Genomic DNA, 24,079 nt, shown 5'->3' with positions numbered 1-24,079 from the left:
TGAAGATGGTTGTGTCTTAGAGCAATTTTAAGTTGTCCTGCCAAGTGAAGTAAGTTAATTTTAGCTTTTACATGTTGAATTTTATTTTAATTGTTTGTTATGAATAGAATGATGTGTGATATTGAGCTTCTGAATATTGATTATTTTGATTTGTGTTGATTGAATGATATTAAATTTGTTAAGCCTGATATTTTAATATATGTGATATATTAAAATTGTGATAAATGGTGTTGTGGTATATGCTTGGTGATCCAAGGGAAATTCATCTTTTAGTGGATAATTTAAATACAAAAACAGAAAAGACATATTACTTTGGTTATTTGAGATTGAAGCCAAATTTCTTTCCTTAAATAAAATAATTAAAAAAATAATAAAACTTATAAATGTCTTTCACATATCTTTTAACATTAGTTCTTTAATAATGAAAATTAATATATATATATATATATATATATATATATATATTAAAATGACTTTTCCATCTTGCTTATTACCTTATAAAAAATGAACTATTAATATCCAAAATTAAATTATTCTAATGTTTTAAAAATAATACATAAACTAATCATACATATATTTCAAAACAATTTTCAAATTTATCTATTTCTTTTATTAAAACTTAATAATATTCATGAATACACAAAAATATTTGTTTTTAAAAAGAAAAAAAAAAGAGAATATGAATTATTTCAAATAACTATTTTTACACACATTCCTAACTACTAATCTTCTATCATCCATGACAAATATGATATTCTCACAAATAGTTTTTGAATGTAAAATACAAAAATATCATCCCTAAATAACAAATTAATTGTTCTTATATTTTCAAAAAAAGCATTTAATGCGAAGTTTTAAATCCTACAAAGTTCTCAATCCTAAACATTTACGTTTTCATTAAGGTCAACATCATGTGATGATTCTGTGAGCTGGGGAACAGCTAAGTATAAAAAAATTATACATTTTTCGGTTTTGTGGCTTGTTTTCAGTTTCATCTCTTAAAATTAAATATCCAATTCACGTTACGTTTTCCATCCTTTTGAAGGAAAACCTCAGTTTTCATTCCCCTTTCATCTCTCTGAATTTGTCATTAAAAATTAGTATTCATTACTTCTTTCCAAATACCAAAAATTGTAAACTTCCATCAAATATACAATTTTAGACTAATTATTTTGAATGGCAATAAACTTATAAATAGTATTTCTTTTAAAATGGAAAAAAGTTTAGTACACTACTAATCTTAATATTCCTTGTTCTTCTGGAAATAAATTATTCCTCGACATTATCCTTTTCTCTCTGTTATTAATACCACCATTCCTTTTTCATGACACTTCTTTCTACTTATGCATTATTTATTTATACATATACACTGATATAATTTATACATATACATATATACGTATACACTAATATAATTTATTTGTATTAATTATTTTATTAAGGTATGGTTTCAAATTGATCTGGCAATTTATTTTTCACTAACAATTATTTTCTTTAGTTTGAAAAATATAACACTCTTCATTCATAAATTTTAATGAGATTTTATTTAGCACGGAATTTTTTTATCAACAAAATGCACCAACTTAAATAAATAATTTGTAATGAATTGCAAAAAAAAAATGTAGATAATAAACTATAATTGAATCGTGCTATAGACTTTTAATGTGAAAATTATTGAATAGGGAATTTTGGTTTATATCAGTTGTCATTTAAATATAGATGAAGCAAGTCAAATCTGGGTGAAATCATAACACTACATTTTGAGTACAAAGAATTAGTCAACTTTTTATACAACCTTCTATACAAGATAAACAACTTGCCATAATAAAAGAAAAACATATTTTAATGGGACAATTATTAAATATGAGATTTTGATTATATCAATTCTCATGTTGGTCTAAATGAAATGAGTAAAATCGTAATCAAATTAAAATGTTTTTGGTAGAATAAAATAAAAGAAAAGATAACCGAAACCAATTCATTTACAATGGTAACATGTTTTCAGTTTTTAATTATGATTAAACATCTTAGTATTGTTATTAATCAATTAAAAATTATTTAGTTTAATATAAACTTTAAATAAATTTTATAAAAATTAATAAATGGTTGAACAAGAATTTTGAATTCATGAATATATTGTAATAAAACTCAACGTGTACAGAACAGCTAGCAGCATGCAACTCCAACTTAAATAAAGTAATTAAAATTTGAATAAATAATTAAGAGCATTAAATTAGTGATTAAATATTTTGTCCCTTGCAATAATTTTGTTAAATTTAATTAATCTCTTAAACTTAAATCTGTAGAAAAAAAAGGCAACGTATAGTAACAGAGAGTGCTTATTCATATTACTTATTCATTCATTCAATCCAATTCAATTCAGCACAAACAAACAGTCCACTCATCGTCCATTCATTTCACACAAACACACAGTCCAAGCAAAGCAAGAACCAAAGAGAAGAACCTGATTCCACCGCCACACTCTTCTCTCTCTCTATCTCTTCTTCTTCTTCTTCTTCTCATCGACTCTTTCCCCATGGGTGTGTGTGTGTCTCTCTCTCTACACACGCACTCGTTTAAATAATAACGCGTCTTTCTCTTCCGTCATGCTCTCACAACTCCCCATGAAGACGCATAACACCATTATATAACGACAGCAACACCTTTCACGTCAAACGCCACCACAAGCCCTTCAGTTTCGGTTTCTTTCTGATTCATCGGTCAAACAATGGCCAACTGGGCAGCCCTAGTTCAGAATTGCGTTTCCAAGAAGCAAAACAAACAACTCACAAGACTCTACTTTCTCACCTTCACCACCTTCCTCTGCACCCTTTTCTACCTCCTAGGCCTCTGGCACCACTCTCCGCCCTCACTAGCCGCCGTTTCAGCCGGCACACACCTCTCTGGCGCCCGCAACTGCCCCGACCCAACATCAAAACTCCTCTCCAATTCCATTTCCAATTCAACTTTGGATTTTTCCGCTACCCATTTCGCTCCCGATCCCGAGGAGTCGGCGCGTGGGTTCCACGCGCCGCCTTGTGATCCGACGCTGGCGGAGTACACTCCCTGCGAGGACGTGCAACGGTCGCTGTTGTTCCCTCGCGAGGACTTGATCTACCGCGAGCGGCACTGTCCCGTGGAGGCTGAGGTGCTGCGGTGCCGGATTCCTGCGCCGTTCGGATACCGTGTGCCGCTGCGGTGGCCGGAGAGCCGCGATGCTGCGTGGTTCGCGAACGTGCCACACAAGGAGCTGACCGTGGAGAAGAAGAACCAGAACTGGGTCCGGTTCGAGGGAGACCGGTTCAGGTTCCCAGGGGGTGGGACCATGTTTCCACGTGGCGCAGGTGCGTACATTGATGACATCGGAAAACTCATTAATCTAAAAGATGGGTCCATCCGAACCGCCTTAGACACTGGCTGTGGGGTACGTACTTTCTTTGAACCGGTTCGGTTTAAGAGTTTCATTCTTTCAAATTACACTGTTTTCTTGTTTAATTTTACTGTAACACTTGTTTTCGGATCTTCATTTTCGATTAAAAATTTTCTATATGCTTGTATTTTGAAAATAAAAATTCTGAATATCATATTCTTTTATTCGATATACGAATTACATTCTGTTTCTGATTGAAAATTGAGAGGCCTGAATCTCAATTCGTAATTTATTTTATTTTGTTTTCTAATGTTTTTTAGTTTTAGTTGAACCGGGCGGGTCACCACCTTTCCATGGATTTTTGTTTACTTTTGATTATTTTATTTTATTTTTCTGTAGAAGCTTTATGTTTGTGTTTGGTTTCAGGTGAACCGAGTGGTTCGCCTCTTTTCCATTGGTGGTTTAACAACTATAGAATAATGGGTCCACCCTTGACCAATTGGGTTTTTCCGGAAAAGATAAACTCTTTTTCTGGTATTAATAATAGTGGGAAATTTTGTCTTATTTGGAATGTTTCGAAAAGAGAATGAGGATGAATCGGGATTGTAAATGCTACGTATTCTTTCCTTCTATGCTTCAAAAAATGTTATTTTTTATGGAATGGAATATCTTATTTGAGTGATCATGTGGGTGAAAGAAGAAAAAAAAGGTCGAAAATTGATCAAAATTAAATCCCGCAAATTTTGTCTCAGCATGTTCTTCCGATTTTTTAAAATATATTTTTAATACTTTCCTATTTTTTTATAACATGTGATGGTGGCCCTTCTTTGTGAATGCCATGAATTAATAGATAAGGATTTGAGTGACGATATTAGAGACGTGAAAATTGGAACTACGAATTTGTCCAGTTGTGAAGGGAGGAAAGTGAAATGGGAATCACATAAAACTAGTTTACAAAACAATCTACTTAATTCTTCAGATCGAAGTAAAGTGCGATCTTGACTATGACAATAAAGTACTACGCAATTGGCCAAACATACTAAATATATTTTTCAATTCAATCGGTGCTAATCATGGTTATAATATTATTGGAATTTGTGTTGTTCGTTGAAGAATCTCTGGAAAGGACAATCTTGATTAAGGAGTTAGATGTTGATCCCTAACCAACCATCGCAATTATGCTTTCTTCATCTGATTTGCAATTTACTTCATCAAACTTCATTATTAGAAGAAGACATTTTGTTGGACCCCTCAAGCTTATTTCTCATGGTTTTGAAACATGTTCCATTACGAGCATTATTTTGGTAATCACATTGGAATGGTTTTCTGTTAAAAATTTGGAACACATTATAAGCCTATTACTATTGACATGGTTAATTACCAGAAGAAGTTCATTTTTGTATGTCACAAATTCTCCATTTGGCCTAATTTAATGATTTGTTTATACCATTCAGGTTGCAAGTTGGGGAGCATATCTTCTGTCACGAGACATTTTAGCAGTGTCATTTGCACCAAGAGATACACACGAAGCTCAAGTTCAATTTGCTCTTGAACGAGGGGTTCCTGCATTGATTGGAGTTCTTGCCTCAATTAGGCTTCCTTACCCTTCAAGGGCCTTTGACATGGCACACTGCTCACGTTGCCTCATTCCCTGGGGCCAGAGAGGTACATATAATAAATTCATCAAATCTTGTTTCGTGTGCACATTTTTGTGTGGACTAATTTTTGTTTTTTCTGGTTTTCAATGGTGATGTTGGCAGAGGGAATTTATTTGACAGAAGTTGATCGAGTGCTGCGTCCAGGTGGTTACTGGATTCTTTCAGGGCCACCGATAAATTGGCAGAGCCACTGGAAGGGTTGGGAGAGGACTCGTGAGAGTCTCAATGAGGAACAAGATACAATAGAGAAAGTGGCAAAAAGCCTATGCTGGAAAAAATTGGTGCAAAAGGGTGACCTTGCCATATGGCAGAAGCCCACCAATCATATACATTGCAAAATAACAAGAAAAGTCTTCAAGAATAGACCCTTTTGTATGGCAAAGGATCCAGACACAGCATGGTAACGGCAGTACCAATCTTAAGATGGCTAAAATGTGTTTTAGCAAAATTGATTCTATTTCCATGGTTTTAGACACATATATAATTGGTGGCAGATTTAGGATGAGAATAGACCCTTATGGCTGAAAGTTGAGAGACCTAAAATACGTCTTAGATGAAGATAATTCTCGGATAGTGAAGCTTTAGGTTGGCAGTATTGCAGATAGATCGGCTTACAATCACTGTCACTGTTAGTTCCGTGTGCTATTGATTTTGCTTTTGAGCCTATAGCTTTTCTATTTTCTCTTTTCTAAGGATAAAAAGCAAATTATGCTTGCTGCCAATGAGAGTTTAGTAGTGATACCAAAACCACTTGGAAGATAAAGCTTTTAAAGTGACTAGTCAGTAGTCAGTGCAACCATAATCTATGTCGCTTTTTCCATCTTGTTTCTCACTCCATTCCCTTACCTTCCCGAATCTAGCTGATCAGCCAAAAGGAGAAGATTCTGTGTGGCCCCTAATGTTAAATATTTTGTTTACATGCTTTTGGCGACCTTTTCACTTTTAACATTTTGTTTCGTTGTCAGGTACACCAAAATGGAGACCTGCTTGACACCACTGCCAGAGGTGAATGACGTCAGTGAAGTTAGTGGTGGCAAATTATCAAATTGGCCCGAGAGATTAACAGCAGTGCCACCAAGGATTAGTAGTGGAAGCTTGAAGGGAATTACGGCTGACATGTTTAAAGAAAACACAGAGTTATGGAAGAAGAGAGTAGCATACTACAAGAGCTTGGACTATCAGCTAGCAGAGCGTGGTAGATACCGTAATCTGCTTGATATGAATGCTTTCTTGGGAGGCTTTGCAGCTGCACTGATTGATGATCCTCTGTGGGTCATGAACACTGTCCCTGTTGAGGCCGAGTTCAACACCCTTGGTGTCATATATGAACGTGGATTGATTGGAACCTACCAAAACTGGTATGCCTTTCTTCCATAATAGTAAATTAGTAGAGGGACTCATTCTAGGAAAAGTAGAACATAGTTGGGTAGAAAGTAGCTTTCTCATTGACTGATTAGATTAGAAGCATATCTCACTTTAGCTTAATTTCTGTTCATCACTGCTAAATGCTTAAACACAACTCAAGTGGTACCAACTTTTGTCCTTTACCATAGACAGGGCACTGTTATACAGATACACTTGTTTTCAATCTATTATTATGAATGATTTAGAAACCAAATCTTTGTCTTTACACTTTTCAACACTAACTACTTTTGCTTACAGGTGTGAAGCAATGTCCACATACCCAAGAACTTACGACTTCATACACGGTGACTCAGTTTTCAGCCTATACCAAAACAGGTATTTCTCAATTTGGTCAGCTAAAAAATGTTACAGGGATGGCATCTCCTACTTTCGAAGTTGACTAAGTACTATTTCAATAGTTGATTGAAAGACTTGAAAACTGACAGATAACTACTTCAATGGTGGTTCAATAATTTAAAAATTGTATTAAATAATTGTCTTAACCTGTGGCAGGTGTAAAATGGAGGACATTCTTCTTGAGATGGATAGAATTTTGCGGCCACAGGGCAGTGTGATCCTGCGTGATGACGTGGATGTGTTGTTGAAGGTGAAGAAATTTGCAGATGCAATGGAATGGGATTCCAGAATCGCAGACCATGAAAAGGGGCCTCACCAGAGAGAAAAGATATTCTTTGCTGTTAAGAAATACTGGACTGCTCCACCCCCAGAACAAAAATCAACATAGAAAACTCTAAATTCGTCTTCTTTCTGGCTCATCATATGTGTAATTTTTTATTTCGTGTTCACAATTTTTTTCAGAATTCTATTCTTTTCCAACCCCCGCTTCTATGGGTGGTGTGCAAAGTGAATTTTTTTCTTTACACCAATTATGGTTTCTTAAGTTTTTCACTTTTTGGTAACTTATCTATCCTGTACTCCATATCTATCAATCAAATGAGTGTGCAAAGGAACCGATTATAATGTTTTTACCAGACACCAGGATCTCTACATCATATGTTTGTCTCCTTACTAAATGTCATTTTACACGAATATGAACATTTTTATAAGAATTAAAATTTTAATTATTATTAAAAGGTAAAACTGTAAAATGAAATTTAAGCAGATTAATATCACAATTTCCTTATAAAGACTGGGAATGTAAAACGTACCTGCAATTACTGGTTATGTAAGGAATCGAGCTGGTTCATAACGCGTTTTATTTTGTTTACTGACTGTCACTTAACACATTAATATGTATTTAACAAATTTAATAACGCGTAATGTAATTGTATCGTTAGATCACAACATTTTTTCAAAAATAATATGAAAAGTTAAAGTTGATGCCAGCTTTGCTATTTTTTTTATTGAAATTAAAATATTGAAACAGTTAATAATGATTAAAGCAGCTTTCTCGAAAAGAATAATTCAATTTTTTTTAGTGAAACTAAAATTGAATAAAACTAAATTTCTTCAAAAAGTGTCATAGGATAAAACTATCAAAATAAAACATTACATAGATAATAACTTATAACCAAAGACAAAAGCAAGAGTAAGCTACGAGTAAAACAATTTATCATAATAAAACAACATTGCAACATGTTTTACATCTCACACAACATAAACATCCATCCTAAACATGCAACAAACTTAGACTTGACTATCCGGATATACAATGAATGTCGAACTAAAACATGTTCTGCCCTTTGTGTAATGGAAAAACTGACAACCATCAAAGCTACCTCACAAGGTTAGTCCTTCAACATGCCTTTTGCCAGATGGAGAAAGGCCCTAGGCTAAGACCATAGTGGGTTATGCACTTGTGTAGTGAAACAACTGACAACCATCAAAGCTACCACACAAGGTTAGTATGTACCGCGTCTTAGGCCATACTGGAAGCACCTAGACTAAGACCTCATGCTACTCTCACCACATGACTCATTTCTCTCTATTTGAGCATGAATGATCATTAGAGTGTCAGGATAACCCATCAGAACTGAGCTTCTTACCTTCATACTTAGAATACTTGAAACCACCACCAAGAAGTTCCACCTTGGAACTAACCTTTATAACTTTGAAACCATTGATATCACTTCACATTCAAATAGTACACCAATACATGAGACTACTAATCATACATTAAAGAAATAGAAACAATCATACAAGTAATCAGAAATCACCCATTAACATAATTTATTTGTGGCACCTTGATACTCATATATTTAGGTAAGGAAAACAACTCTGAAACCCTCACCAATAGCTCTGGAATAGGGTCCAAAACCCCCAAATTAAAATAAAAGAACGTCCAAAACGAACACTCGGAACCCCAAATTTGAGATCCCGAAAAGTGAAAAAAAAATCTGCTGAGTTGCGCCCAACGCCCCCAAAAGGGGCGCCCGGGTGCCAGACCCCTGGAACAGGGGCGCTAAGGGGGTGCCCAAGTGAATTATTCTCGCAAAAACGCCTAGGGGCCCCTTGGAGGGCGCCTAACGCTGCACCAGGTTCTAAAATTCACCTATTTGGACTTTGGTGACTTTCTATACAACTTTAAATTATTCCTAAAAACTCTTAGGCACTGAGAAACATTTAAAAACAGACCCCTAACTTGACTTGACCACTCGAAATCCCAAATTGACCTATGAAAACCCAAATTTACTCCTATAAGCTACCCAAACTCAAATGTATACTTTCTAACCACTATATCAGTTTCCCAACTGCATAACCAGGTCTAAACAGACTAGCTAGTACACCCCAACACCCCAAATTGATTACAATCCCTCTGTTTCAAGATCTCACCATTCAAAATCTCAAATTGGGCCAAAAACCTCTCAAAACTCATCCTAAGATGACACCAATTGTCCTATACCAGATTTTTCTCATTGAACAACCTAGACAAGTCCTAATGAGTCTTATAACACACTCTCAACTGTCCAAAACAGTCAACACCTCTTACTTCTAATTCTCACTACTCAACCCCCCCCCCCTTTTCCACTAAAACATTTCAAAACATCAACAATGAACCCTAATCTTTACTCCATATCAGTTTTCAACCATTTAACTCTTCTAACAAGTCCCAATTAACCACATAACAGTGCTAGACCAATTGTCATATCACTCAAATACCAAATTCTCAATTTCACTCACCAAAACCTCTCTTTTAAGCTTGAAACTCAAGTAACTTGACCAATATTTCACTCAACCACTTGAATTCAGTTTCAAACATTTCAACATCATCATACTCAATTATAACAGTATTAATCATCATAATCACACTATATCACTCATATTCAACATCACACTATCAAAATCACCAATCAAACATACATTTTATACACCTAATCATACCAATTTTCTCAAAATCATCTATAACTCATACATACACCAAATTTATAATATAAACACAACTAAGACAAGTTCTAGTTTCCCTTACCTTAGAAGAAACAACCTCAATCCACGGAAACGTCCCGACGGTCGCTTGAAACGCAAGAAATTCCTAAACAGACCTACGAGGCACCAAAATTGAAACAAACAGAGTTCTTAGAACTCTAAATTCATCAAGAGCAAGAAAAGAGAACTAAATGATACATGCATAACAATTTTGTCCATGACCATTGACCGAAGCAAAGAGGACAAAAAAACGAGTAGAAACTTACTTGCTCTAAAACAGAAATTGATAGGTTGGATTTGTAGACCTTGACGTCATGGTCGTCTACACACCTCTTGATCGTCAAAGAGATAATTCAAGAGTTAGAACTCTTAGAGAGAAGGTAGAGAACGAAAATTGGTTTCTTGAAAGATGATACGTTTTAAAATGATGAAACTCGTTTATAACAAAACTATTTATAATAAAATCGTTTAACATTAAAATAATCGAGTTTCACTATTTTTAGACCTCTACCACTTATAAAAATATCATTTTTTTGGGGTTTTACAAAAAAAAAATATTTGAATTAATCAAGATTAGTTAAGATTTAATATATCTATTTATGAAAAATGTAATAGATTAAGAAGGCTAAGAACTCATTTCTCTAATCTTTCAAACATAATTTGGGATCTGTTGTTTTCAGGAAAAGCAAAGAAGAAGTGAAATTTAGGGTCTTTGATATTTTTTTTTGTATTGATGTTAATCATGATGTGTGTTTTCTTTTTCTACCTATAAGACGAAGTGATCAAAGAATATGTTTTTTTATTTATTTCTTAGTATCATATTGGCACTGTCACCTAAAACAATCATATTGAGATTGCAAATACTTTTGTAATAAAAATAATCAAATTTAAATATCACAAAAAATTTATGTGAAACTCTTCTACCGCCAAGAAGATGTTTCTCTTATTCTAGAAGTTATATTTATTATTAATTCAAAATCATCGGATAGTCTTATATTTGTTAAAAATTTCAAGTAGATTCTCGTTTTTGTAATTATCTCATGTATATTTGAAAAATTTAAGCCAATTAAATCATGTCTTATTTTTAAAAAGATGTGTCATTGTGATTAAATTTAGTAAATGATATATTTTTTAACCAAATAGCCATAGTTTAGGAAAGGGCAATGAGAATACAAAAATGTCTCACAAATATCATTACCTTTTACCATTTTCAATTCACACATAAAAATCAGCTTGCAAAATTTGTTAGTTTATGAAACACATTTTGAGTTCAACATGCAGACTTCTTCACCGTAATTTTATGAGAAAATCCTTAAATTTAGGGTTTTGTTTTTAATTAATTTTGGTAAAAATCCCTAATTCTGAAATACGATTCATCTTTCCGTGTTCCTCTGTGTCAACCTTGATCTGGAGTTCAATTGGTATCAACCGTGATCTCGCATTACTTTTAGTGCTGTGATGGAAGTGCGACAATTTCTTCTCCCTTCCCATTCTCCGTCACGATGGAGGACTGGCCTCGCCGTGTGGTCTGGATTAAAAATCAACTTAAAATTTAGTAATGAAATAATGTTTACTAAATTTATTAGAGTCGTCTTTTCAAAAGTCTATATTTAGTAAATTAACACTCATAAATTTAAAGTTTATTGCATGTGTAAATTAGCAAATTTATATAAACTTTATGTGTTAGTATTTATTTTTTAACAACATTAATCGTTTATTTTCGATCTTTCAAGTGTTGTGTTCCTGCAGGCAAAGATTGTTGTCCACACATGTTTCGGACGAGCTCTTTTGACAGTTTCTTCATCAATGGTATTCACTATATTGTAAAAACAACGGCTCTTCACTAATGCAGCAAACACATAAAAGTAATCTTTTTCAAAGTGCTGCAGTACTGAGTCACGTAACATTGTAGACAAATTTGTCACCATTTCACAATCATGGCGATAAACCTGCTTTTGCAAGGAATGTCTGTAAGAAATCTTGACGAAAAGATGGATATGGAAAAAGGTGACGATAAATATCTGAGTTCGGAATCTAACTGCACCCATTGGGTCTGAAGCCTCAATAACTATAGTAATATTGACTTTATCATTGAATCCTAATTATACTTTATGAATCACACACTGTTTACTTAAATGGTATATCAAGCGCCTGTGGCCTAATGGATAAGGCGCCTGACTATTAAAAAAAGTAATCTTAATTTGGTGGTTATCTAACTTAATTTAATTGATGTGATATAATATATTTATAAAATATATTAAAATAAGTCATCAAATTTTAAATTAATTATTTTGTTTTATTTATTACTTTTTATATTTTTTTATTTTAATCATGTTCTCTTTTTAATATAAAAACATATTAATAAAATATTAAATTTACCTTTTTGTTAATATTTGAATATTTTCATTTTAATTATTCGTTTTATTATATTATAATGTGTTTATAAATATTTACTAGTTATTTATGTTTATATATTTTAATAACTTATTATGTTACAATAAAAGGTAAATACTTTGTTTAAGTTAATGAATTAAATTTTATGTCGAATAGATTATATATTCTCGTTGTATAACTCTTTTCACACTTTAGTGGAAAGTTATTTACTGTTTCGTTTTTTCTTGATTTATAAACTATCATAAAACTTTCTTCTTTTTTTTCGTTCACACACCCTCCAGTCTTCCACCTTCGCTTCCAATATTTCAATAACACAAATTAATCAACCAAAAAATTTAAAATAAAAGACGAGTAAGGAGATAAAGTGGAGTTACGCACTGGTGTAAGGAAGGAAATTGGCAATTGCTTCGTCTTGGATGTACGAGAATGGTAGGTTTTGCCCGTACCAACTCTAGTCATAGTATTTTTAAGGTTTAATTCATCAGGTTCCTAGTTTGGAGCGTTGTTCAAAGTCGTTCTATCTTTTAAAAAAATTCACTATTATCCCAAGTTAAAAACGGTTCAAGTTGGTCCTTTTGGCTTACAACGTTAAAAACATAACGGTGTAATGATGTGACAACTGTGATCTGTCCAATTTTTTATGACGTGACAACTGTGATCCATTGATGTGGCAATGTTAATGTAAAAGGATGGGAGGACACCATAAAACCCTAATTTCCCTAAGACCAGAAACCTTTGTGCCACCACCGTGAAACCCTAGCCGTCACCGCTACCGCAGAACGAAACGCGCCACCACCAAAACCTTAGGCCATCATGCTGTCGTCACCACCATTAACAAAGACATACAATTCGAAGCAGAGAAAAGCAACAGAAAACCCAGAAATCAAACCTTAGCCACCATGAAACCCTAAACCGTGTAGCCAGTAATCAGGGCAAAATCTCCACCATGCGTTGCGCCTCACCACCATTAAGCAAGAACCGAATCGAAATCTCTAACCTGCAAACCAAAAATTCCAACCCAAATATGAACAAGAAAATTGCAATCGTGACACTTAGAAACCCAATTCACACTTGCAGCAAACCATAAACATACATAATCGCTAGCCAAACCATAGAAACCCTAGTTCGCAAGCAGTATCCATGGGTACCAACCTGCAAATTGCACAAGCCAAAAACGCAGAAACAATGTGAAGGTGAAGCTCAATGTTTACGTTCAGGTATAGGTGTTCATGTAATGTGAAGGTAAAACTCAATGTTTACATTCATGTGTTAATATGTAATGTTAAATTTAGTTTCCCCTTTGGTCAAAAAATGTGCAATGTCGTCCCCTTTTCAATTTAAAACTGTGTACTTTGGTCCCAAATGGATATCAACGAAAAACACATGAAAGATATCTGGCTTAGTTTCCACCTCCAGTCCACCATCTTTGTCCACCTCCAGTCCATCATCTTTGTCCACCTCCACTCCACCATCCACCTCCTCTCCACCATTACTTTCCACCTCCAGTCCACCATCTCTATCCACCTCCACTCCATCATCCACTTCCTCTCCACCATTACTTTCCACCCCCTATTTCCACCTCAAACCCTAACCCCCAAATCCAACAACAAGAACATCAAGTAAGTAGGCTAGGGTTAGTAACACTTACCTCACGTACGTACGCTCTTCAAATTTGACCTTCAAGGAATCACCACACCATAGTGATTACAAGACCAATTTCATCAGATTGTTAAACCCAGAAATCACGATAGCATTCCTAGATAAGTATAATTTGATTTAACCCATTTCGTTAAACCTAACTGACATCATTATTTTTTTAATTTACACATTCAAATATATCATATGTGCCACGTATTGCAAAAACTTTACACGTCATTTAGTTTTGGCCACGAAGGCAACTGGACTGTTATGTTTTTAACGTCATAAGCCAAAAGGACCATTTTGAACATTTTTTAACGAAATATGGGGTCTGACTGAACTTTTTTAAAACGTAGGACGACTTTGAACAAAATTCCAAAACTAGGGACCAAATGATGTATTAAACCTATTTTTAGCAAAGATTATTGGTGGTAACGTTGGGATTCATCACAACGATGAGAAGAAAGAGAGCCTAGGATTTGTGAGAAGAAGATAAGAAAAAGGTGAAAGGATCTGAAATAGAGAAAATAATTTTAATTAAAAAATAAAATTAAACATGTTACAATCACATCAAACTAAATAAATGTCACATGTGGTAGCTTGTATTATATTTAGAGGTTTTTTATTTATTTAAGATAGATTTCTTTTCTTCTTTTATATTGAAATATACTTTTCTATATGAAAGAAAAGGAAAGTTATATCTTATATGTATCTATTTTTTCATAGATCATTTCTCTTTTTCAATATTCTAAGTTTCACCACTTTGTAATCTTCAGAGTTTAGAAGAAACACGTGTTTGTGTCATATCAAATATGGTATCAAAGTAGGTTAAAAAATCTGTTTTTGTTTGTTAGTATTTCTTTTCAAGATTTTGAAGTTCTTTTATATCTTCCTTTTTAAAGAACATAACTACTAGTAAGGAGCCAACCTTCAATAATCAAGCAAATCATATAGATATGACTTTAAACCTCTCAAGCCCATATGAGGTGTGCTCTTTTGTCAAAGAACAAAGGAAAGTTCCTAGATGGAAACATAAAGACTCCCATATCTAATGATTCTACACGTGAAGCATGGGAATGAATGAATGTGATGATTCTTTCTTAGATCATTCAAACCTTTTCACCATAAATAACACAACGTCATATATATTGAAAATGCAAATGATTTATGGGAACTGAAAGAAAGATTTTCAAAATGGGATTATTTTAGAATTTCTAATCTCCTACAAGAGATATATTCCACTAAACAATGTGAAATAAATGTTAGTAAATATTTAACTAATTTAAAGATTTTATGAGAAGAACTTGAATTTCTTAGACCTATTTCTAATTCTGTTTGTTCTTGTGATCTATCTAAAACCTTAGTGAAATATAGAGAAATAGAGTATTGGATTTGTTTTTGAAAGGCCTTCATGATATATAGAACACTATCAAGACACAAATTTTCCTTATGGAGCCTTTACCGAATATCAACAAGGTTTCCTCTCTAGTCTTAAAACAAGAACGACAATTAATTGGTATTGGTTTAGTGGCTAAAAGCAAACCTCTAATCAATGTTGTTGAGAAGACATGAAATTGGAAAAGGCAAGGACGTGGAAACACAGGTGAGATAAATCAAGGAAGAGGACGAAATCTTAACTATGGTAAACAATATTTATGTTGCAATGAAATGAATCATACTACAGATGCATGCTACTCAAAATATGGTTTCCAACCATGGTATAAGCAGACACGGGAGGCAGTAAGGTAAATTGCAATCTCAACATGAAAGGAAGAAACGTCACAAATTAATACACAAACTCCCAATCAAGATCTCAATCAATTCACACCCAAGCAAATGCAAAAGATTTTGAAGCTTTTAGAAAATGTTGACAACCCTACTCACTCTGTTAATCATGTTCAAAGAAATATAATCGAGTCTTCTAAAACTGACAATCAACAAGGTAATTTTCTTTAAGGAGCCACATGTTACCTATGTTAAAAACTTTTGTCACTTTTTACAAAATCGAACATGTACATGTCAAGATGCCTAATCATACCCATGTTGTTGCATAATATGTAAGACCCTTATAGTTTTCAAAAATATCTTATTCTTTTCAATGTTCTCTTCATACTAGATTTTTCTTTCAAATTAATATTTGTCCAAAAATATGATTAAAGACTCAAACTGCAAACTAACTTTTTGTTGTGTGAGTATTGTCAGATTCAAGATAGTTCATCATTAAAGATGATTGGACATGTTGATCTATGTAAAGGATTATACTACCTATAGGGTTTTTCTTCTATTTTTGATAAAGATTTTGTCCCTATTATTTTTTTCTATACTTGTAAACAAAATGACATTGATCTATGGAATTTTAGACGAGGACACCTTGCCAACAAAATTGTTGAACAAATATGCATGCATTTTCCTCACATCATATTAGACTCTAAAACTATTTGTGATATTTATCATCATGTCAAACAACAAACACTTTCTTTTAAACAAAGTGATACCAAATATCCTAGAATCTTTTATTTTGTTCATATAGATATGTGGGGTCCTAGTTTTATATCGTATGTTCATGGCCATACATATTTATTAATTGTTGTAAATGATTTTAGTTGACACACACGGATTTTCCTAATGAACAATAAATGTGAAATAAGACCCTTTTTAAACATTTTTGTTACTTATATAAAAAATCAATTTGAACAAAACATTATCAATTTGAACAAAACATTACAATCATCAAAATTAATAAGGGATAAGAATTTGAATATTATGATTTTGACAACAAACATAACATTTTACACCACGAAAGTTGTGTGAAACTTCACAACAACATTTTGTTGTGAATAAAAAATACCAGCACATTTTAAACATTGCACGCAACCTTATTTTTCAATCTAATTTACCCAAAGCCTATTGATCTTATGTAGTTTGTCACGCTATGCATCTTATCAATAAAATGCCTACTATTGTGCTTTTTTGGAAAAACTCCATATGAACTACCTCATGCCTCTCCTCCTACTTATTTGAATCTTAAATTTTTGGATGGCTACGTTTTGTCTTTATTCTTGAGTATAATCGAACCAAACTTGGGCCTAAAACTAAAAGATGTGTTTTCATTGGTTATAAATTTGGAATTAAATGTTATATTCTCATGGACATTTAAACTAGAGAAATTTTTATTAGGATAAATGTAGTCTTTTATGAAATTATTTTTTCATAAAGACCCTAAAGTTTCTATCAATTGCGTCCTAGATAATTATTGGAACCAATTTCTCAAACAGAAATGGAAATTGTATTTCATCCTATCTCTTCTATCTTATCTTGTTCTCTATCTAAAGGTAATTTAATATGCAATCTTGTCATATTTAGTTGTAATGAACCAATAAATTATAATGAGGCCCTCAAACAAAAAGTCTGGATTGATGTTATGAGCAGAGAGATTAAGGCTCTCCAAGATAATAAGACATGATATCTAGCTAGTCTTCCTTTAGGGAAGAAACCCATTGGTTGTAAATGGTTTTACAAGATAAAACACAAAGTTGATGACACTATTGAAAGACCCAAAGGTTGGTGGCTAAAAGGTATACACAGCTCAAGGGAATAGACTTTATGGACACTTTTCCTCCTATAGCTAAATAACAACTGTTAGGTTATTGCTCGCTTTTGTTGCTATCAAAGATTGACACCTACATCAACTTGATGTAGGAAATGTCTTTCTCCATGGATAGCTACATGAGGTAGTTTACATGAGTCCTCCTCTTGACCTTATCACCAACAATTAGCAAGTTTCTAAACTCACTAAATCTCTTTATGGCTTGAAACAAACAACAGATAATGGTTCACTAAGTTGTCTAATTTCCTTATTTCAAATGGTTTCATTCAATCAAAGGCTTATTATTCCTTATTTACTAAATGTTATTCTAATAGTCAAAAGTTGATTATTCCTTACTTGTGTATGTAGATATCATTATATTGACAAGAAATTCATTAATTGAAATAAAGAAGATTAAAGACCTCTTGCACAACACTTTCAAAATAAAAGACCTTGGTGAGATGAAATAATTCATTGGATTTGAAGTAGCTAGCTCTATAAAGGGTATCCATTTATATCAATGCAAGTATGCACTTGACATTCTAGAAGAAGCTAGAATGCTTGGAAGCAAAACAAGTTCCACGCTGTTTTGTTTTAACCAAAGGAACAACCTTGCAATATTGATTCCTATAGGAGACTCATAGGGAAGATCTTTTATCTAACAAATACTAGCCCTGATAAAATATTTGCAGTTCACCTAATCAATTTTTACAAGCACCTAATGTTCAACACCACAAGGCACTTAACACATTCTTTGATATATAAAGTTTTGTCTTGCCTGGGCGCTTTTCTTCCCTACCAACCCTAAACTTCAACTTAAAGCATTTAGTGACTCTGACTAGACAACTTGTTCAAACACCTTATGTTCCACTACAAGGTTCTTCATTTTCATAGGGAACTTGATTTCTTAGAGGCAAAATATCATGACTTGACTATTGTCATATGTGAACTTCAATGGCTCCCATTTCTTCTTTACGATTTGCAATATCATCCTTCTACTCTGACTATGTTGTACTACAACAACCAATTGACTGGTCACATAACTCACAACCCAAGCTTTCACGAACGCATGAAACACATAGACATTGACTGTCATGTGGTTCCTGAGAAGATTCAATCAAATATCCTACTTCTTTTGCCCATTCGCACCATCGAACAAGTCACAAACGTTTTTACAAAATTCATTCATGGGAGCCAATTCAAATCTAACATTTGCAAGCTAGGGTTAATGAATATTTATTGCCCAACTTAAGGGAGACTATTGTGTTTAGGGATTTTCTGTTTTTTAGTTAATGAGGTTTGTTTTATAGCTTATTTAAGATAAGCTTCTTTTCTTCTTTTTATAGATATTGAAATACAATTTTATATGTAAATAATTTTATATGTAAATACAATTTTATATGTAAATAAAGTTATATACTCATACCTTTATGCTTTTTACACTCTCCCAATTTCCTATGTTCATCTTAAACATTATACAAAATATTGATTTAAAACAAAAATCTATAATTATCTACTAATTTTAAAATAAACAATTTAAGATGTTTTTCGCTCTGAAATATAAAAAATTCATAATTACTAATTCTTAAATATAACAATTCGAATAATTTGATTATATTTATTAAAATTATTTCTAAAATATCTTAATATATTTGAGACTTTTTTCTGTAACATCCCAAATTTAGTAATATAAAACTACTAAACTGAACATTACATGTATAATGATAGAACAAGAACTACAGATTAGGTGAATAAAAATTTTCACCTGAAGAACAAAAGTAACTACCTATACTATAAGCTTCACTCCCCATCTTCACCTGCGCCAACTGAAAAGGCTGCATCCCTGAGCTCACACCATTAAGGTGATCATCGTGAAAGAGAAACAACATACAAAGACAAACCACAAAAAATCACGGGTAAGCTAGAGTATCAAAAGGTTTTACATACTATTTAAAACAATAACAATATACATGCATATGATTAATCAAACAACACATCAACTTGTCCAATCCATTTGAAACACTTTTTACTATCCAGATAGATGCATTGATATCGGACTCATGAGGAATCTGCACCCGTGTATGGTTGAGCAACTTAGCTCATAAATAATAATAATAATAACCACATCCTCAACCACCAATAATAAAATCATACACCAAGGTTAATCCGTCAAACATCTATGGCCCTAACTAGTGACCATGGACTATGACCTTTTGCTACTCTCCACAACATAATCACCCATCTCTACATGAAATGGGGTTATTGAGAGTCTCAGGATCATTCCCCAATCCATGAGCCCCTACATCAATATATAACACCACATAATCAACTTAGGATATTCCTCCTTGGAATTCCTTTCTCACGTGGAACATGAAATCCACAACTCACACATTACTTGAACATCATCATCACATCACATCTTTGATCATAAAATCTCATACATACTTATACATCATTCACAATGAATAGAAATGTAACTCCGCTCCATAAGAAAACAAGAATAGAAAGAATAAAACACCCCCTGGACTAGTCGCTCAATGACCAAGCGCATTGAGCGACCACAAAGTCCTCTCGCTCAACGACCCCACTCGTTGAGCGAATAAAAAGACAGTGGTTCAGACCCCCAACTTACTCGCTCAACGACCCTACTCGGCGAAAAACCTGAGACAATGACCCATACTCCTTGACCTTTCGCTGAGTGAGTAGAGTCGCTCAGCAAGTCTGCATAATTCTGTAGCACGAAAACTGCAGAATTATTACCCTCAAACCACTCTTGAGCAAATGAACATATGTGGAAAATAAGATTGATTTATTATCCTCAATCATAAAAAATACATTATGATACTTTCTATTTGTAATAATCTAATTCTTCTAAAAAGGGAAATAGGGAAACTATGAAAGTAAAATAAAGGGAAATAAGGAAACTAGGAAAGTAAAATAAAGGGAAATAGGGAAACTAGGAAAGTAAAATAAAGGGAAATAAGGAAACTAGGAAAGTAAAATAAAATAAAGGTTATATATCTATTTCCTCTAATTAGGAAGATTCTAAAGATATTATCTCAAATTACAACACTCCCCCTCAAGCTGGAACATACAAGATTGTATGAACCAAGCTTGGAATAGTCAAACTCAATTGTAGAGAACGTCAATAAACCAAATTGAACAGCAATGGACGAGGGCGAACTAGCACTATGAAACTTCAACTTGGACAACAATGGACGAGGGCGAACTAACACCATGAAACTTCAACTTGGACAACAATGGACGAGGGCGAACTAGCACCATGAAACTTCAACTTGGATAGAAATGGACGAGGGAGATTTCCATAACAAAGGGATGATGACTTGCAGCAGCAAACAACAACAAACTACAAGAACAGATGAAAGGACTCCAGTGGCGAACAACAACAAACTGCAAGGACTGGATTGCTTTCAATAGTGGCGAACAACAACAAAACTTCAAGAACATGATTTCCATGAGTAACATATGGGAGGCCTTCAAAGGCTAACAACCACAAACCTGTATGGACTTAACTACCCTAAACAGCAACAAACCTTCAGGGACTTAACTGCTCTAAACAACAACAGACCTGTAGGGATTACACTACCCTGTAGCGGCACTAAAAGGCTAACAATCACAAACCTGGAGGGACTTTAACCACCTTGAACAACAACAAATCTTAAGGGACTTAACTGCCTTAACAACAACGAACCTTTAGGGACTTAACTGCCTTGAACAACAACAAACCTGCAGGAACTGAACTGTTTGTAGTGGCTAACAACAACAAACCTATAGGGACTTAACCACCCTACAGTGGCTGAAACAGCAACAAACCTTCAAGGACTAACTACCCTACGACGGCTGAAACTTTTCTTCTCCTCACGATTGAATGACATATGCACGTCAATGACAGAACGTGAAGGTGGAAGAACTGGTGAGAACCATTCCGTACTTGAGGACAAATCTGAAACCCCTAACATCGAACGAGTCAAATCAGCGGGTGGTCTCACAAAACAACTCTCATTGAGTTGTTACAACAAGGCATTTGCAAAAACCAAAAAACACCAAAGATTGGGACTTATGATGGAATCAAAAGGCCAAAGATAGGTTGGAGGTCCTAAGTTCTCTACTGGACTACTCCCAAATGGTGATACTTACAATGTATCACAAAAGTTCGGGCTAAACTCTAGCCCAAGAAGAAAGTTCTCGGCAGGGGCAGAAAAATTTTTCCCCTTACGACAAACAGCGAAAACTCTTGATCAAAGAAAATGCGACAACAGTGACAAACTGTAGAGGTTGCAACAACTAACAGATGGTGGAGACAGGCTTGGCCACAGGTGTCAGTGCATTCGGCGGCACAAACGGTGGAGACGTCGGCAAGAAACACCAATCAGTGTCGCACAAGAAAGAGGAAGAATAAATCCATTGGTGGTGGAAGAAAGCCCGTGAAGGCATAAAACCCTTCTCAATGGAGAAGAAGATGACAGAAGAAACAAACACAACAAACACTGCCGCCCAAGAAGTTATCGAAACACTGACACACTTTGTAATTATTAGAGTCTTTCCTTTCGTCAAACAATTGGAAGTGAAAATGGGAGGGAGGAAGAAGAATTTCATTGACAAGAAGAACTCTGCCACTTTCCAGCTCATCGCTCACGACACCTCTGACCCATTTTTTCCCAATCCAACCGCGTCTTCGTCCGCGTTGATAACAACCATGTTTCCTTCCCTGATGCTGAAGATGTCGGCTTCGATGATGCTATTGGTGATTACGACGTCTACGATGGAGTTAGCGGTGGCCCATTGCCCGAGGACGCCACGAAGGAAATTTTGGAGCTAAGTGGTTTTTTAGAACATCCGGGAAACAGACAATGAGGGAAAATGGAAGGCTAAGGCCCCTTCCACAGATTTGGAATCAGAGGCCTTCTTCACAATTTTTCAGCAAATGAATTTCCAGGTGCAACTAGGGACACCTTTCAGGATGGAGAACAAAATAGCGGAAGCAGTAGAGGTAGGAATGACAACTGACTGTGATGGCAGCGGCGACGACTGACTGCATCAGAGAGAACAACAAAGGGCAGTAGTTTCGAAGTGGAAACGCGAGGTGACACCTTCTCCTCCTCGCGGATGAGATGGATCCTCGTCAACCCGTTGCAGAAGTGTGTTGCGAGGAATGAAGATTCTGTGAAGCAACAAAGATGGTAGCAATGGCAGCTATGGAGGGTCAGAATAGAGAAGAGGAGGTCCGACGAGTCGACCGGAAGCATCGCGGTGTGATTCCGACACCAAGACAGCGGTGCGTGACAAACACGCACTCGAGACCAGCTGAAGAAAGGCGGCGCGTGTGGAGGCTTCTGGGAGGTGGATTACTAGGGTTGAGCCACGCTCCTTGAGGCGCACCCAACCCTTATCTTCGCTAGAGAAAAAGACAACGGCAGCGACGGTGACTACCAGACTGATTTGGCACTCGTGGCGGCGCGTGAATGAGAATTAGCCATCGGAACTGGTGCGGTTGGCCATCGCTTGAAGAGACGATCTAGATCCGCTGGTCACTGGTTGAAATTACGACGGTGGTCGCCGATGGCCGGCGGCGGAGAGCGACGGTGCACAGCAGAATACAATAAAGACTTTTGATCTTTGATTGACAGGCAATGCGAATGCCAAAAAAGGATTGGGCATCACTTAAAATACCCATTCTGAGATAACTTCTGGAAGTATAGCATATAGCTAAGTCATATTAAAATCTGGAAGTATAGCTTATAGTTAGGTCAGATTTTAACTGGAAGTATAGCTTATAGCTAGGCCAGATTATGGAAGCACAACACAACTTTGTAATAACTGTTATTAGAAAAAACAAATGTATTTGATAATAGTGGAGAAAGGCCAAAATTCTAAGGCAGAACTTGACTAGGGTAATTGGAGCCCATTAAAAACACATGTTAAAGAAAAGACTTTTAGGGGACCGCCAACGGCCATGGCGGCCAGCCGCCGGTAGACAACAAAGACAGCGGAAGCGGATCAGACAAGCGCTGATACCAAGTGGAAAATAAGACTGATTTATTATTCTCAATCATAAAAAGTTCATTCTGATACTTTCTATTTGAAATAATCTAATTCTCCTAAAAAGGGAAATAGGGAAACTAGGAAAGTAAAATAAAATAAAGATTATATATCTATTTCCTCTAATTAGGAAGATTTTAAAGATATTATCTCAAATTACAACAACATATTTTTCCCAACTTTTAATCCTCCTAGATCATATTACATACCCAATTATACTTAAATAAGTGTGGCTAGACCTTTCTAAACCTATTTTTAACAAATGGCTACAAGATCTCAACCAAAAACTCACAAAAACTCAAATTAGAGACTCAAATTGAATTTTACCACTTGTGGCACAATTTCAAGCAACTTAGGGACTCAAACAAGTCCCAAACAACTTACCAAAGCTCTCCAAAATGACCATTTGAACATAGAACCCCAAAACCAAGTTTTCACTATTTTACTTCCTCCATTTGAGTTCTAAACCAAGTTGAACTCTACACAATTACCACCACTCACCCCAAACTAAAATCTCGCCCAATTAAAGTGTTGAACATAACCCAAACTAGTTCATAAACACCCAAACTTCAACAGTTCAGTTTA

At 34.7% G+C, this 24,079-nt stretch overlaps 1 protein-coding gene across 1 annotated transcript; it reads left to right on the top strand.

Annotated features, from left to right (window-relative positions):
- The first annotated feature begins 2,412 nt into the window (after positions 1-2,412).
- LOC148199072 (putative methyltransferase PMT15) lies at positions 2,413-7,426 on the top strand. Its single transcript, XM_088113183.1, has 6 exons — positions 2,413-3,424; positions 4,825-5,035; positions 5,131-5,428; positions 5,994-6,386; positions 6,691-6,768; positions 6,946-7,426. The coding sequence occupies exons 1-6, from the start codon at positions 2,729-2,731 to the stop codon at positions 7,175-7,177; spliced, it is 1,908 nt and encodes a 635-aa protein (XP_087969309.1). The 5' UTR covers positions 2,413-2,728; the 3' UTR covers positions 7,178-7,426.
- The last annotated feature ends 16,653 nt before the right edge of the window (positions 7,427-24,079 follow it).

The sequence above is a fragment of the Vigna umbellata genome, chromosome 4 (assembly GCF_029865625.1).
Source record: "Vigna umbellata cultivar VRB3 chromosome 4, Vumbellata_1.0, whole genome shotgun sequence".
NCBI lineage: Eukaryota > Viridiplantae > Streptophyta > Magnoliopsida > Fabales > Fabaceae > Vigna > Vigna umbellata.
The sequence above is the reverse complement of the archived record's forward strand: the minus strand, read 5'-3'. Positions and strand labels throughout refer to the sequence as shown.

Excerpts from the sequence above, each read along its gene's own strand:
- LOC148199072 (XM_088113183.1), top strand. The coding sequence starts at position 2,729 with ATGGCCAACTGGGCAGCCCTAGTTCAGAATTGCGTTTCCAAGAAGCAA. Across the intron at positions 5,429-5,993 it reads AAGGATCCAGACACAGCATG|GTACACCAAAATGGAGACCT; the intron begins GTAACGGCAGTA and ends TTTCGTTGTCAG. Across the intron at positions 6,769-6,945 it reads TTCAGCCTATACCAAAACAG|GTGTAAAATGGAGGACATTC; the intron begins GTATTTCTCAAT and ends AACCTGTGGCAG.